The sequence below is a fragment of the Mastigoproctus giganteus genome, chromosome 8 (assembly GCF_048544385.1).
Source record: "Mastigoproctus giganteus isolate SK-2022 chromosome 8, ASM4854438v1, whole genome shotgun sequence".
In the NCBI taxonomy this organism is placed as follows: domain Eukaryota; kingdom Metazoa; phylum Arthropoda; class Arachnida; order Uropygi; family Thelyphonidae; genus Mastigoproctus; species Mastigoproctus giganteus.
This window is the reverse complement of record NC_143582.1, coordinates 149147187-149163074: the sequence shown is the minus strand read 5'-3', so window position 1 is coordinate 149163074 and position 15888 is coordinate 149147187. Positions and strand designations below refer to the sequence as shown.

The following is a 15888-nucleotide window of genomic DNA, read 5'->3' as shown; positions in this document are numbered from 1 at the left end:
TATAACTACCATCAAGAGTAAAGGGAAGGTTTTCTGCTTCCGTAAAGTTTATTTAACAAACTATAACAGGGAGCTAAATGATTTTCAAATAACTGAGAGGAACGTGTTGAAGTTAAATGTAAGAAAGGCACCTGGAGTGGATAGATCTATCCGATTATATTAAGGTAGTAAGCAAACCCTTAGCCATAATTATGAGAGTATGTTTGAATTCATGAGAAGTCCCTGTGGACTGGAGATGTAAGAATATATCCCCAATCCATAAAGAGGGATCAAAGAGTGATACGAGTAATTACAGACCTTTTAGCTTAACTTCTGTTCAAGCGAAAATAATGGAATCACTGGTTAAAGAAGTAATGCAGCACCATCTAGACAGGAGTGCAGTTACGCTACAGTTACAGCATAGGTTTTTCAAGGGGCTATCTTGTCTGACCAATTTGATTGGGTACTATGATGCAGTCACAAAGGAACTGGATGTACTTGGATTTCAAAAAAAGTGTTACATTGGTCTTTATCTGGGCATCAGTGTTACGCTGGACTGGGCTTTGAGACTCCGAATTACCTAAAATACTTTGTACTTTGCCTAAGTTCCGGGAATGGTTTGGATGTTACTAAACCTTAATTAAAGATGTCCCAGAAAATGCCAATGAACTTATGCGATTGTCAAGTGGTTTTGCAATTGGACAATGATCTCTGTGCCCTAAAGTTTTGCCCAATGTCGTGATAAGGCAAACTTGTAGCTTGGATCATGTGTTGTAATTAATTCAACAAGACCTTCTTATATATTATAGTCAGGACTGGGAATGCTGCAAACTATGGTTCCTTTACTATAAATTTGTGCTAAGGATAATGTGTATCAAGAGAATAGATATGAGGCAAGGATACTTAAACAAAACATAATTTATTCATTATTACTTACTCAAAGATATACATATAATATACAAAGGGTACTAGGAAAGTTTTGCAATATGACGCAACAATGAATCACAGGAAGCTGTTTGTTGGTGCATGTTGAGACATGTTCATACGTGCATAGTAGCCGCCGCGCCAAGTCGATGGGCTCAGTTATTCATTAGTAGTGAGAGTGTAAAGTGCTTGCGATGGCATCGTGGTCACGAAATGAGATAAGGACAGTTTTGCGGTATAATTTCGTGCGTGGTTTAACCATAGACCAGTGCTTAGAAGAAATGACTCTTGCACTAGACGATGATTGTTCACATCGTACAACAATATTCAGGTGGTATAGAGAATTCCAAAGGGGAAATTTCACTCTGGAGGATTCTGAGAGGCCGGGAAGGCCACGAACGTCAGTTACGGAGGAAAACATTACTGCTGTGAGGAAAATGCTTGACGAAAACAGGCGAGTGACCTACCAACAGATAGAGGATACTTTGGGCCTAAATGCACCAGCAATTCGTTCGATTCTGCAAGATCGTTTGCACGTGAAGAAACTTTGTTCTCTCTGGGTGCCGCATCAACTGACTGAAGAGCAGATGACACAACGTGTGACTTGGTGCCGGGAGATGTTAAAAAAGTTTGATAAGGGACAATCTCGGTATGTGAACAACATCGTGACAGGTGACGAGACTTGGCTGTACTATTACGATCTGCCGACCAAGGCTCAAAACAAAGTTTGGGTCTTTGATGATGACGACACACCCGTAATTGTCAGAAAATCCCGATCTGTAAAGAAGAAAATGATAGCTGTATTTTTCAAATCGAGTGGAATTGTGGAACGTGTCGTTTTGGACACGCAGAAGACAGTCACAGCTAAGTGGTATACTGAACAATGCCTGCCTAAAGTCATTGGATCTATGAAGAACCTGCGGCCAAAGTCAAGAATGGACACCTGGTACCTCCATCACGATAATGCTGCAGCTCACCGCGCCAAAGCCTGCACCGAATATTTGACCACGACAGGACTGAAACTTCTCGAGCACCCTCCCTACAGGCCAGACCTTGCTCCCTGCGACTTTGCACTGTTCCCGCATGTGAAAATGAAGCTAAAAGGGAGGCGGTTTTCCAGTGATGAGGACCTTCTACGGGCTTGGGACAACGAGTGTGCTTTACTCCCTAGTGAAACTTGGCAGAACTGGTTTAAAGATTGGTTTCGGAGGATGGAGAGGTGTATTGAATGTAGAGGAAATTACTTTGAAAAAATTAAATAAACAAAGCTGTATTGCAAAACTTTCCTAGTACCCTTTGTATATATATGGACTAGGGCTTACAATACTGGGATCCCGGTCATTTTTTTTCAGTATTGAAAGTGGTTTCAATACTGAAAAAAAATACAAAAAAATATGATACAAAAAAATACTGGTTTTTCGGTACTAATTTAAAAAAAAATAATTGTTTATAATTTAATCACATAAAGATTATAAAATCACCTTTATGTGATTATGACGTTGTTATCTCTACTAGCAAATGTTCGTTAAATCATCGATAGGGCACCATACAACATTGCAACCTGTCCACAATTCTTGGACAACTTCATGTCTGACAGTATCATAACTCCCAAGTCCCGTTCCTCCACTACTGACATGAGTTCAACTCCACCAAGTGTATAAGTTATTTTGGGGTTGCTGTTCCCCAGGTGTAAGACCTTGCATTTTGCTGAATTAAAGCATAGCTGCCACTTTTCTGACCATCCTGGTAGTCTATCTAGGTCTCTCTGAAGAAGCTCTGCTTGGCGGTGATCATTAACTACTCTACTGATCTTTACATCATCTGCAAGTTTAGACCTCACGCCCTCCATCCCTTCATAGATGTCATTTAAGATAATCAAAAACAACTTCTTACATTAACCCAATCTGAGGAAGTAACCATTTATCACAACCCTCTGCCTAGTGCCCTCAAGCCATTGTGCTATCCATCTAAGGATTTTCCCTATGATTCCAGCCTGCTCCAACTTAAAGCAACTGCTCATGTGGGACTGAGTCAAAAGCTTTGCTGAAATCTAAATAAACAATGTCAAAATTATTCCCTAAATCCAGCTCACGAGTGACCTGTCAAAATGGCTAACCAGATTTGTTAAACATGATTTTTTCTTCACAAAACCATGCTGTGTATCCTACAAAATTCCATTTCTATCTAAATGATCCTGAATTCTACCCTTGATCATTGCCTCCATGATTTTCCCTACTACTGAAGTTAGACTGGCCGGTCGGTAATTTCCTGTTACACTCCTAAAACTTCCTTTATGTTCCAATTTACACCAATCCAACGGAATCTCTCCTGTCCAGTGATGCTCTCTTAATGGTTCAATGCACTCATTGAACCATTAAGAGAGGTTCAATGCTGCCTCCTTTAAGATTATAGGGTATATGCCGTCAACCATAGGAGCCTTACTCGCTTGTAGGCACAAAAATTCTCATTAAATAATCATTTAAAATTTCAACATCATTAATTACATTTTTTTTCAACTTCACTTCCATAATATCTCATTGACACAAAGGGGGATTTTTTTTATGTAAATATCGATGCAAAGTAACGGTTGAGTTCATCTGTAACTTCAGCTATGTTATCTAATACTATCCCATGTCCATTACATAAGGGTCCAATCTGATTTGTTCTTCTGTTCTTTTGCATTTATATATGTGAAGAATTCTTTAACTACACTCTTTGCTCTCTTCTTTATTCCTTATCCCCATTCTTTGCTCTCTCCCAAACTCAGTAAAGATACTATAGTGAAAATTATACTTCACTGAATAAAACATCTTTCTCCTTCAGAAAATGATGAACATAATTCAACCATGGAAGACCAACGTGGAACAGAACATTACTAGTGTTCCGCAAATTCTTTCAAAAATAAGAAAAAGCCTGACTCCAGTGAGATTTTAAAAGATGAACTTGAGTCGGAAATTAATGAAATACTTTTTAACTATTTTTGCTAAAAAAGTTCAAAGCCTAGAAAATATGGACTGAGGTCGTCTATGGTTATCTCAGTACAATAGTACCAGAATAGAATCTGAAAGGGCATTTTCTGCCGCTAATCAAATACTGTATGTACCAAAATTGGATCCATTTTAAACGATCATACTATTGATTGCTTATGTTTCTTAAGAGCTCACTTTATTCGGACAGGTAGTGTGGATGCTTAAACATAACTAAACTTTGCAGTAACAATATGTATTTTTTTATTTTTAGAATAACTGTATTTTAATGATTTTTTTCAGAATATATATTATTGCAATAAAAGTTTATTTAAAACATGAATTCAAGTACAGGTGACCCCCACTTATCGCTGACAATACGTTCCAGAAAAACAGAGCGCTAAGTGAATCCGCACTAAGCGAGCGCCGCATTCCCATAAGGTAACATATGTATTTGTGAGTTGCGGTCGGTGCCATAGGATATTTCCTAATCAATAATAAACGGTAGTGAAAAGATGCACAAATGTCGGTCAAAATATTTAATATTCAAATATTTGTACATATAAAATATTCTGCATTACATACATATATAATCATGTGGTAACTACTTATGTATCAAAATTAAACTTAAAATTCCAATTAAAATCATGAACTTAATTGATCTAAATTGATTTAATTTAATTGATGAATTTAATCAAGAAAAATGTGTCGATTTTGGGTTGAACTTTGACCCTCTTCCAAATAAACTAAAATGGGTATTAATTTTAAATCCCCCACAGCATTACCACCCAACAATAAAGTCAACAGATTCTTCGCCGCTTTGAAACTTGGCATGTTTTTTCCTTCTTTCAATATGAAACTTCTTTTAGGCATTCGTTTCCACAAAAGTCCTGCTTCATCTATGTTAAAAACTTGTTGAGAAGTATAACACACAATACCCCTCTTCAATAATTTTAAGTTCTTTTTTGAAAGTTTCGGCCCCTTGATCTGCACTTGCGGCTTCTCCCTGGATTTTAAATCTATTCAACCAGCCCTTACTAGTTTTAAATTGTTCCAATTTTTTTTTTTTAGGTGAGTTTTCTTCAGATCATTATATAGGCTAATCTCACTCTCTTTTTTATTATTTATAATATTTAACTTAACTGAATTCTGCATTGGATATTATCTTCAGTAAAATTAGTTAGTCTTTCCATTTTAATCCTAATAGCCGGCCTAGTCCTAGTTGCTTGCAGTGGAACAGCTATCTTTCCCGCTGCTAAAATTAATTCTTTATTTTTTTATAATTGTTCTTACAGTTAAACTTGCAAGTCCTAAATTATGGCACACATCCGCTTGTCTTTGACCGGAATCGATTCGCTTCAAAATGTCTAATTTAATTTTGAAATTCAGTCTTTTTCTTACATTTATAGTCTTCGTACTGCGCTCAGACGTTGTTGCTTTTTCATTCTTATCGACCATTATTAACTCTTCGAAAATGGAACTGTGTTGGTTGCATTAATTATGATACAATGTTCAAGTAAACTGTCCGTTTCGCACCATGTCTAATACTGTACTGAGTGATGACTAGACTTCAGATAAATGCATATAACGCAAATATTACAAGCAATATACTTGATCATTTTTTAAAATGTTGATCTCGGAGCTACGTAACAAGTCACTGTACTGCAATTAAATTAGCACGAGGGAGAATTTCACTGAGCGTGGGAATATTTCTCAGGTCGGCGTGGGAAACGTTTTAACCGTATTTTTATATTCATTTTCAAGCTATCGACTCCATCAAATGAAACGATTTCGTTAAATATGCCAAAAATGCAATCTGTAAAAGAGCGTTATAGTGATCTGTGACAGCGTTATAGTCAGATACGGGTTATAATATAAGAACAGCGTTATAGCAAATCAGCGTAAAGCGAACCGTGTTATAACATGGGCCTGCTGTAATTACAGTACTTGATTTTTTTACTTACTTCATTGCACCTAATTGTCATCAAAATTTATTTAGAAAAATGTTTGTTTTTGAATACCAGTATCCCGGTTTCATAAATTAAAAATACCGAATTACGAGTATTTAGATTTTGACCAGTATTGTAAGCCCTAATATGGACAGAATGTTTTCTTTTCACACTACCATAGATAGAAATTTTTTATACTAAATATGTCTTAAGCTAGTGGTAAGGGTTTGATGATAGGTTTGCATCTTCGTGTGATCTTCCTGTGGAATCCTGCCTGTACTCCAGTTTACAATCCTCTTCATACGAGAGTATACGTGTATATGTACATATAGGTACTGAACCACAATGTTGAATAACAATCTGGGTTTGTGTAATCACATTAAAAGTAATGGATTGACTAGATAAGTTAGACTCTAATTCGTAAAGTAATGTATCATGAAGTAGTAGTAGTGGTGGCATGTGATGCAAGAAATCAATGTATGAGCTTATGCAGCATCAGCCAAAAAAAAAAAAAAAAAAAATAGATGGAAGTTTATTCCAGCAATTAACCACCCACTGGCTAAAGGCAAATTTCCACACATCTATTCTACCTCTGTCTTTTCTTAATTTGAATTTATGCCCCCTTAGGTTCGTAATCTGAACAAGTGGACGAATCCCATCAGAATTCAGCGTGCTCAACCCATTCAAGGCCTTATACACCTTAATCAGATCACCATTCAGGTGCCTAGTCTCCAGCCACTGTAATTTGCAGAACTTAAGCCTCTCTTGATAAGAGAATCCCTTCATTGCCCTCGGCAATCTTGTTGCCCTTCTCTGTACACGCTCAAGCAAATCTATATCCTTCCTAAAATGAGGCCTCCAGACCTGTACGCAGTACTCCTGACCATTGCCTTATACAAAGTACAAGTGTTACAACCTTAAAATGTTCTACTGAGGAAGGATGCCTTTGCACTAATTAAAGAGGGTTAAAATAAGTAGAACTTACCAGTATACTAGATGTTTTGGTTCAACTGTTTCTGGTTTGATGTCTGCAACACTTTTGTCTTACTAGGTCTTACTGGAAGCTTTAGATGGGAGGTCTTTGAGCAGTGAAACTTCAGGGTAACAGCGGTATCGACTTCTTTAATCTGAGGAATTGTTGTTGTTTTTTGGAGCATTAGCAACTAAGGCTATATTGCTCTGGGATATGCTGTAGTCATTCCTTGACCTTTCCGCATCTTCCGCATTTGGTGGTGATGGGCTCGAACCCCGGTCTAATCAAGAAGCGTGTGCTACGCACTGCTGCTCCTTCCCACCTGGCTACAGAGGCGCCAAATCTGAGGAGTAGGGTTTTGTCATGGACATGATTCTCAGATTCAAGAAACGACTAGGAGTGGCAGTTGATAGAAGAACTGCGATCGGTCAGGAGAAAAAGGTTCCCCTAAGCTTTAGCCTTCAATCAGTCTACGCCTGGAGCCAGAAGTAGCAGAAGAGCAAGCAAAACGCTAGCGGCGGGGGGGGCTTAAGCTAAAAGCTAGCACCAAAAAGCTGCTGTCCTATCAAAAAAGTCTCTCTCCTTTGTTCTCACCTGAGTATATATAGGTCCCCCCCCTTTTACACTTTCCATGCTCCCATTGGCCCAGAGCTCGCCTTAGGGGAACCTTTTTCTCCTGACCGATCCTAGGGCTGATATTTGGTGACGAAAGTACAGCAAAAAAAAAAGGAGTTACATCGATGGGAAAATGAAACGCATATTTGCTCCGGGTGAGTGTTCCTGAACTCTGAACTTGGAAATCCAATTCCAGCATAAGAAACTGCCTGATACAATCGACTCTGCGGTTATAGGATTCGGGTTACCCCTTAAAGTGCGTTTTTAATTGTCATAACTTCTTATCCGGTGAAGATAATCTAGTATCTCTTTTTTATCTGCACTTTCCATCTCCCAAGTTGGTCAAAACTGATCAAGTAACAGTATCTCACTGTGCTGTGACCTAACTGATAAAGGTGGGATTGGGTCATAATTACTGACCTTACTTAATGTGACTCCAGAGAGATGTGCGCTCGAGTGGGGGGAAAGAAGGAGAGGAACGACAATAACGCAGTGTTGAGTTTCGTACTCCCTATAATATATAGCAGAGGGGGAAAAAATTATGGGGTGGCCTAGCCTTCAAAGGTGGATGTAAAGTGAAAATTCAGCTATTTTCACAAAAGCTTTTGGTTCTGTTGCACATAATAGACTGCTGTACAAATAAGAGTAGTGTGGCACTAAAGACAAGTTACTGGATAAAGGGATGGTTGAGTGGGAGAAGACAGAGTTGTTATCAGTGGACACTGCTCTTCATGAACTAATGTTATTAGTGGAGTCCCCCAGGTTTTGGTGCTGGGCCCATTGTTATTTTCTGTATTAATTAATAATATTGATGAAAGTATTTCAGGTTTAATGTGTAAGTTTTTAGATGATAGGAAAGTTGGTAGGGTGGATAATGACTGTAATGATGGTATGCTATTGCAACAAGATCTAGAAAAATTGGGCAGTTGAGATTAGAAATGGCAGTTGAGATTTAACATTGACAAATGCTACCGCATGTGGGCAGCAGTATTCCCAGGTTAATGTACCAACTGTGTGACACTACACTCAAGGAAGTGGAAAATGAAAAAGACTTGGGGATAATTGTGCAGTCAGATATGATGTTCTCCGAGCAATGTAGATAGACTGCCAGGACAGAACATTTTTTCGATGATATACAGGAATTTTGCTAGCAGGGAGGTAAGTATCCCTTTGAATAAGGGAATGGTCAGGCCACATCTTGAATATTGCATATAGGCTATTAATAAGTCCATTAATCGAAGTGTATATTGTGTTATATCCGAAACCCATCCACGGTATTCAAAAAAATTCAAAGAAAAGGTATCCAAAAAAGATTAGAAAAATGATTAAAAAAAAAAAAAATGTGAGTGTGTTGGGCTAATCTCAAAACAGAACTGGATATTTTGTAGAAGGCTAGAAAAAATATGAAAAATAAAATGTACTCACGAAAGAGTTCAATTCAATCTTTTACGATATAAAAGAACAATCAGTTATAAGTTTTTTGCGATAAGAAATAATCGTGAAAAGTAGTATTGTTTTAAAATTAAGCCAAAGGAAATACAGTAAACCCCCGCTATTCGCGGGGGTTATGTTCCTGAGAAATGTTGCGAATACCGAAAACGCGAATACTGAGTTATGGCTCCCATAGTAATAAATGGGTTCCTTTCCAAAGTATGAAATATATAAGAAAAACTAGTCTAAAATTTTGTCTATGTATGTATTATATGTACCTTCATAATATGACTATGTACATAGACAGTACATAGTGAAATGCAAGCATATGGCATTGAAATGAAAATAAGAAACAATTTAATATTAAATGTAATATTTATTAGAAATTTCAAACCAGCGCCTTTGCTAACTAAAAAGCTTATCCTGCCAGTGCTATCGCCAGTTTTGCTAAAGTGTTGATAAAGGAGTTTTGCCTTTTCACGAATGATGAGTGAACTTAACGGAATTTTATTTTGAGTTCGGTCTTCTATCCACAGATTTAAAGCCTTTTCCATTTTTTCTAATTTAACATCACGAGTTACAGAGCAAATTTTTGAAGCAATTAGCACGTTTTCACGGACACTACGGCGGATTTTTTCTTCCGATTTTTTGATTGATCGTACCCTTGACTCATTGATTTTATAATGTTTTGCCACTGAGGAGACACTTTCGCCATTAGAAATTCTGTCTAATAACTCAATTTTATTCGCTAATGTCATCACCTTCTTTCATATTTTCACATTTCTCTTGTTATTCGTAGCCATATTTTTGTACGGGTTAGAAAGAACTTGGCCACAATAAAGTCACTTTCTTCCGTTAACACACTCGAAAAAATCTGTTTTACACTGCAAAATGGTAGATTTTTCACTTTTGTAAGCATATCAATTTATAAATTTATTCAATTTATAAGTGTATAAATTAAAAGCAAACAACGAAACCTTCCACGACAAGCGCATAACATACTGAACAAGGATTAGCGAGAAACATCCACGCTCGCAATTTTGTCACCCCTCTTCCCCCCACCCACTGAGCTCTGTTTTGACCGAGAAAGATTATTTTAGCCACGCCCATGTTTTTTTATGGTGGAAAATATTCACGGCGCTTTAAAATTCACATTTTTTTTTAGGTTTCATTTTATATTAAATCAGCGACCGCGAATACAGATACTGCGAAAAGCGGGGGTTTACTGTAGTGTACTGTATACATTGGTGTGCAAAGTTAATGTTTACAAAGAAGAGATTTTAATATTTTGACATTTCATTGTATAGTATAGGCACCTGTAAGAGTAATGCTTGTGCAACTGGCCTCCTCCTCCTTCCCAGTTTCCATTGAGGCTAGATAAGGGGGCTTATACTCTATATATATTAATTAATTTGTATTTTTTACTTAAGAATTCTAAATTTAGATTGGAAAACGATTTTGCACATCCCACAATATGTTTTTTTTTTTAATTTAGTTGTCTGATTTGGTATCCAGTGTTCATCTTGACAAGCGGGTTTGCTTAACCATTGGAGGAGATCACAGTATTGGAATTGGTTCCGTTCATGGCCATGCAGCAGTAAATCCAAATATATGTGTACTGTGGGTTGATGCCCATGCAGACTTAAATACTGCTTCAACAACAAAAAGCGGTATGTCCTTTTCAAAACTGCACAAAATTTTAATACAGTAAATTTTTACTTAAATATTGTTTTTATATTGTACTTTGTATGACTAAGCATATGATTAAGACTTCCACTTTATGTATCATATCAAATTCATTGAAATCAAAGGAGTCTGTGGCAGGAGGAGAAGATAATTGTTAATGCATAAGCTCAGGAGATTATTACTAATGTATACAAAAATTTCTATAAGTAGTTTGCCACCAGTTATCATTTTGAATAATGAAATCCATCCTTTATGAGATGACTAAGGTATGGTTAAGATTTGATCCTCAAAGTAAGAGTATGTTAGGTCTCAAACCAAAAGGAATTTAAAATTTATGGGCTTAGTGTATTTCAAATTTAGTCACATTGTTGAAATCAGTAATGCTCAGATAGATCAAAGTTGCCACTATAAAGGATGAAGGCCTTTATGTTCAAGTACACAGTCCTCAGACCTCCTACCCCATTCTTCTGTATAATATGCCCAACAACCTGGAAATTTCACACGGTAGAGCAACCCACTCTGCCTAAAAATATAAATGAGGGATATCGTAGTCTGGGTAATAATAGATAAGAGGTTCCTGTCAGAATGGCAAACACTAAATATGGTAACTTCACATCTTGAGAGAGTGCTCAGAGCTGCTTGATAGGAGCAGAGGCGTAGCTAGGTTTTTGGCACCCTTGTCAATTTCATGGCTACGCACCTTTTTTCGAGAATTGGTAAAATCATAATAAATAATAAGTACAATCGGACCTCTGTTTAAGGAACTTGTCCACGAAATGTCAAATTATTTTCAGCACAGAACAATATACATTTTAATATTATTTTCAGTATATGGCACCATTTCGAAATTTTGCTTCTTAGTGCTGCTTGTGCAACATCGTCAATTAGTCCACATTTTTGAAGACCCTTTCCTACCAATTTCCATTTTGTGAAATTGGTTGTGTTGTAACGAATTCTCATGAAATAGAATGTTTGGATTTACTTGTTTCCAGTTCTTAAATCTATCTGAGCTGCAAAATGGTTCATTATTTGTGCCAGATACAAATAAGAGGCACGGAAAACAATATATTGCATCTTTGTTTTTGCAATAAAATAACCATTTCCATTATTTTTTTCAATACCTTCATTTTTGTATTTCCACTATTTGTTGAAACATCGGCCATTAATGACAGGATAAGTACTTAACACTATGTTTAGGAGCAGTGTAGGATAGAATACCCTGGGGCAAGACACTCCTAGGGAAAAAACACTATGGGACAAAAAAACCCCTGGGACAAACAATAATACGAAATTTTGAAATCGTAATATTTATTCTTATTATTTATAGTTTATGAAGACTTTTCTGACATATAAAATATTACATACGTTATGTCAGTCATTTTCAGTTGGGGTGCCGCATTCTTGTTCAAATTACATGGCACCCCAACATTCTTGGGGTGCTGTGTAATTTGGGTTTAAGTTACTTAAAGTTATTATTATTTTTATTCTTTTTTTGAAATTTATATATTTATTTCATTATAAAAACAGTATAATATAAAGCAGGCTTGGGCAAACTTTTTGGCTGAAGGGCCACATTAGGAATTCAAAAAGAAGGCGGGCTGCACGTAAAATACTATTTTTAGATATATATTATTTGTTATCATGAAGAAGAAATATAACATAAAAAAATTATTCTCTAACAACCAAGAATTTAATGAGATGAATGGAACTGTTTTACATCTTTTACCATTTTTTTTTAATTTTGGGTGTTAATTTTGTAGTTGAGATTCTTAAAGCATTTTTGTAAATGTTCATCGGTGATGCTTGATCGTAAAGAATTTTTATTTAGATTCATGATGGAAATTGTTTGTTCGCATATGTAGGTTGATCCAAAAATAACCAACATTTTTCAGGCAAAATCTTGAAGTTCGTCGAATTTGTCCGAATTAAGAGTATTGTAAAATTTACAGATTTTCTCATGATGGTGCAATTCCCTTAAATCGGTATCACACTGCAGATCTATAATCTGAAGCTGTAGTTCACTCAGTGCACTATCAATTTCTATTGAAAATGGGTCACTATTGCCAAACTTGTCTCAATTTTACGAAAGTCGCCAAATCTTCATGAAAAGTCATCATTCAAAACGTTGATAATTTCACAATCTTTTTCAAATTTATTTTCTGGAATCTTCAGCAACTTCATGGTTGGAAAGTGGTCTACCTTGTTAATTAATAAATGTCGAAGGAACAACTGAAGTTTTAATTTAAATCCATTCAAACTTTTTACCATATCATGGGCTTATAAATTTTTCCCTTGTAACACGTTGTTGAAAGTATTTAAGTGTGTCACGATGTCCAGGGTAAAGGCAAAATCACAAATCCAGTTATTATCAGTTAATTCGGGAAAGTCTGTAATATTTTTCAGTTTTAAAAATAGAATGACGTCATCTTTAAGATCCCATACCCGCCGAAGAACTTTTCCTAAGCTAAGCCATCGAATTTGGCTATGATAAGGAATATCTGTGTACTTGGATTCAGTATCTTGAAGAAAATTAACGAATTGTCTGTGTTTCGGGCCCCTCGATCGTATTAAATTTACTAGTTTAATAATACAAGATGTGACATGTTCAACTTTTAACACATTTTTACATAATACTTGTTGATGTATAATACAATGAATTGTAATTAAATTATAATCAGGATAATTTTCGCACGCCTCCATAGCCAGGTGGGCAGGGGCAGCAGTGCGTAGCATACGCTTCTTGATTAGATCGGGGTTCGAGCCCGTCACCACCAAATACGGAGGATGCGGAAAGGTCAGGGAATGACCACCACATATCCCGGAGCAATATGGCCTTAGTTGCTAATGCTCCTAAAAATCCAAATAACATAACAAACAGGATAATTTTCACAAATTTTATCCTGAATTTTCTTTAACGCTCCAACGTTTTTACCTGAAACTTGGTGCTCTCTCAGTTGTTATGCTTTCATTTTGTTCCATTGTAAATTATATCTTGTTAAGCATTTTTAAACTTTTTCAAATATATCAGCTCCCGTTGTTTGGTCTTCAAGAGATTCCATTGAAAGAAGCTCTTCAGTAATTTCAATATTAGAGGTACATCCATGTATGAAAATTAATAACTGCACAGTATTCTTTTGGTCGTTACTTTCGTCGAGAGCTATCGAGTACCATGTTATGGATTCTAATACTGATAATAATTGCTCATTCAAATTTGTATCGATATATTCAATTCTTCTTACTACGGTTCGCCGAAATAAACTTATATTCTCAAATTTGTGGTTAATGTCAGGACATATAATTCCACAAGCTTCAGTCATTACATTCTTTAATATAGTCTCCATCAGAAAAAGGCTTGTTGATTTTTGCAATTATATGAGAAAACGAAACTTGCCTCTACAGTAGCTTCTTTTTCCTCAGTTACCCGCGTAAACACATATTTTTTTTTCTAGTTAAATTTTGAATCAATCCATTAGCAGTTTTCTTTCTTGCTTCTGGAGTTAAATTGGCACCATGTTTAGTAGTGAAATGTCTTTTAATATTGTACTCTTTCAACACTGAGACACTCTCCCGGCAGATGAGACAAATAGGCTTGTTATTTATGTTAGCAAAAAAATATTTTGTGTTCCACTCTTCATTGAAGACACGATGCTCTTGTTGAATTTTTCCTTTTTTATTCATTTTTAAAAGGGCGTAAATATTATTTTTATCACTACTGGCACCAAGATGATAACCAAAGATAATGCAAAAAAACTAACTGCAGGATGACTGTCAGAAAAAACAGATTGGAACTGCGGCCGGTCAGCAGTCCTATTCTATTACTCCACCACCGCAGCAAAGTCATTGTCGTCATCACCGGTTGTCTGTTACCATAGTTTCATGCGGTTAGTTTATCACTACTAGCACCAAGATGATAACCGAAGATTTATACTGTTATAAAAGCGCCCGTTGGCTCGCTCCGGTTCGTGCACAATTTCAAATTCTATCTCAATTTGAACAATACAGAGATGATAAAACAATTTACAAGTCGACAAATTCTATAATATATTACGTATACAAATTTATTTTTCAAAAAGCCGTCGCAAAAGGCATAAAATAAGTAAATACAATTAAAGCTCACGGGTCGCACAAAAATGTGCGGCGGGCCATAGTTTGCTCGGGCCTGATATAAAGGCTATGGTACAATATCCATTGTACCGTACCCTTTGATTTTAGTTTGGGAACCTCTTTGAGAAAGTTTGGGAACCTCTGCATTATGTCATAAGCCTGCAGTAAGAAAGGCATTATAAGTATTGCACTGCTCTAATACTTTACATTATAAATCTATCGCTCACTGCTTTACAGAAGAACGAATTTATTTACACAATCATAAAAATGAACATAATAAAAGGAACATACTGTATCTATAAAAAATCAAACAAATAAGACACAATAATGAAAATCTCAAGTGTTAAGGTTTATTTAAAGTTCATTTTTCTTCCACCTGATGCTGTGACCCACGCCATTCAGAAATTCCTTCAAGGTCTTTCTCTTATTCACAAAGGTTCTTCAAACGCTGTTGATACTCCTTTGTGGCACGTTTGACGTGTTCTTGGAGGCTTACCATGAGAATCCTTAATCAGGGCTGTTGATGCCACCTGATCCTTTCTAATACTTTCAGTGGCCTTCCAGATGGTTGGGTGGTCATGCCCCACAGGCCCATGGAAAGCAAAATTCCAACTCTTGCATAGGTCGTTGGTGTGAGCCTCCTCATCAATCAATGGTTGCCTGATGGACATTCCATAACTGTGGTGGAATTGGGAGGAATCTTTCTCATGAATACTGGAAGTAGTCCATCAGGAAGGCTGGTGGCTGGATGCAACAACAAGTGTTAGGTCCTTTGGAAATGCTCCTTTCTGTAAACATTGAATGTTACTTTTCAGAGAGTTTAGCCAATCAAGTGGCACAATAGACTTCAAGTGGTTGTTGACATATGGCGTGTGCAACAATATATGCAGATCTGACTCTGTTGGTCAAAGCAGCTGTCTTTATGGTGCTCCCTACTTCGGCTGCTTTAACCTTGGTAGGAACTGGGTCGTGGCTGTGTTCAGTCACAGAAAGTAGTTGCTTCACCTTGTCCAAATCTGTATGAGCAAAACCTTTGCAAGAAAGTGCATTCCTCTGTGAACATTCCTAACTTATTCGTCTACTGTTTGAGCTCTTCTTTGTGTATAAGTAGCTTTCTGTGCACAGTTTAGAACCTCCTTTATTATTCTTGATGATCTCCATGGTGATTGAAGAAAGACAGATTTTTCAGGTCACTGAAAGAGTATAACCAATTTTTAAAAACGCTACAAAGCTCACAACAACGGTATAATGCCACAGACAT

The 15888-nt window shown here is 36.5% G+C and overlaps 1 protein-coding gene across 2 annotated transcripts in view; it reads left to right on the top strand.

The window, feature by feature from the left end:
* arg (arginase) overlaps positions 1 to 15888 on the top strand; it is a 180188-nt gene that overhangs the window by 60287 nt on the left and 104013 nt on the right. For both annotated transcript variants that reach the window (XM_090379818.1, XM_090379817.1), the window contains exon 4: positions 10333 to 10507. In XM_090379818.1, the coding sequence (XP_090235944.1) occupies positions 10333 to 10507 (175 nt within the window). The remainder of the gene's footprint in view (positions 1 to 10332; positions 10508 to 15888) is intronic.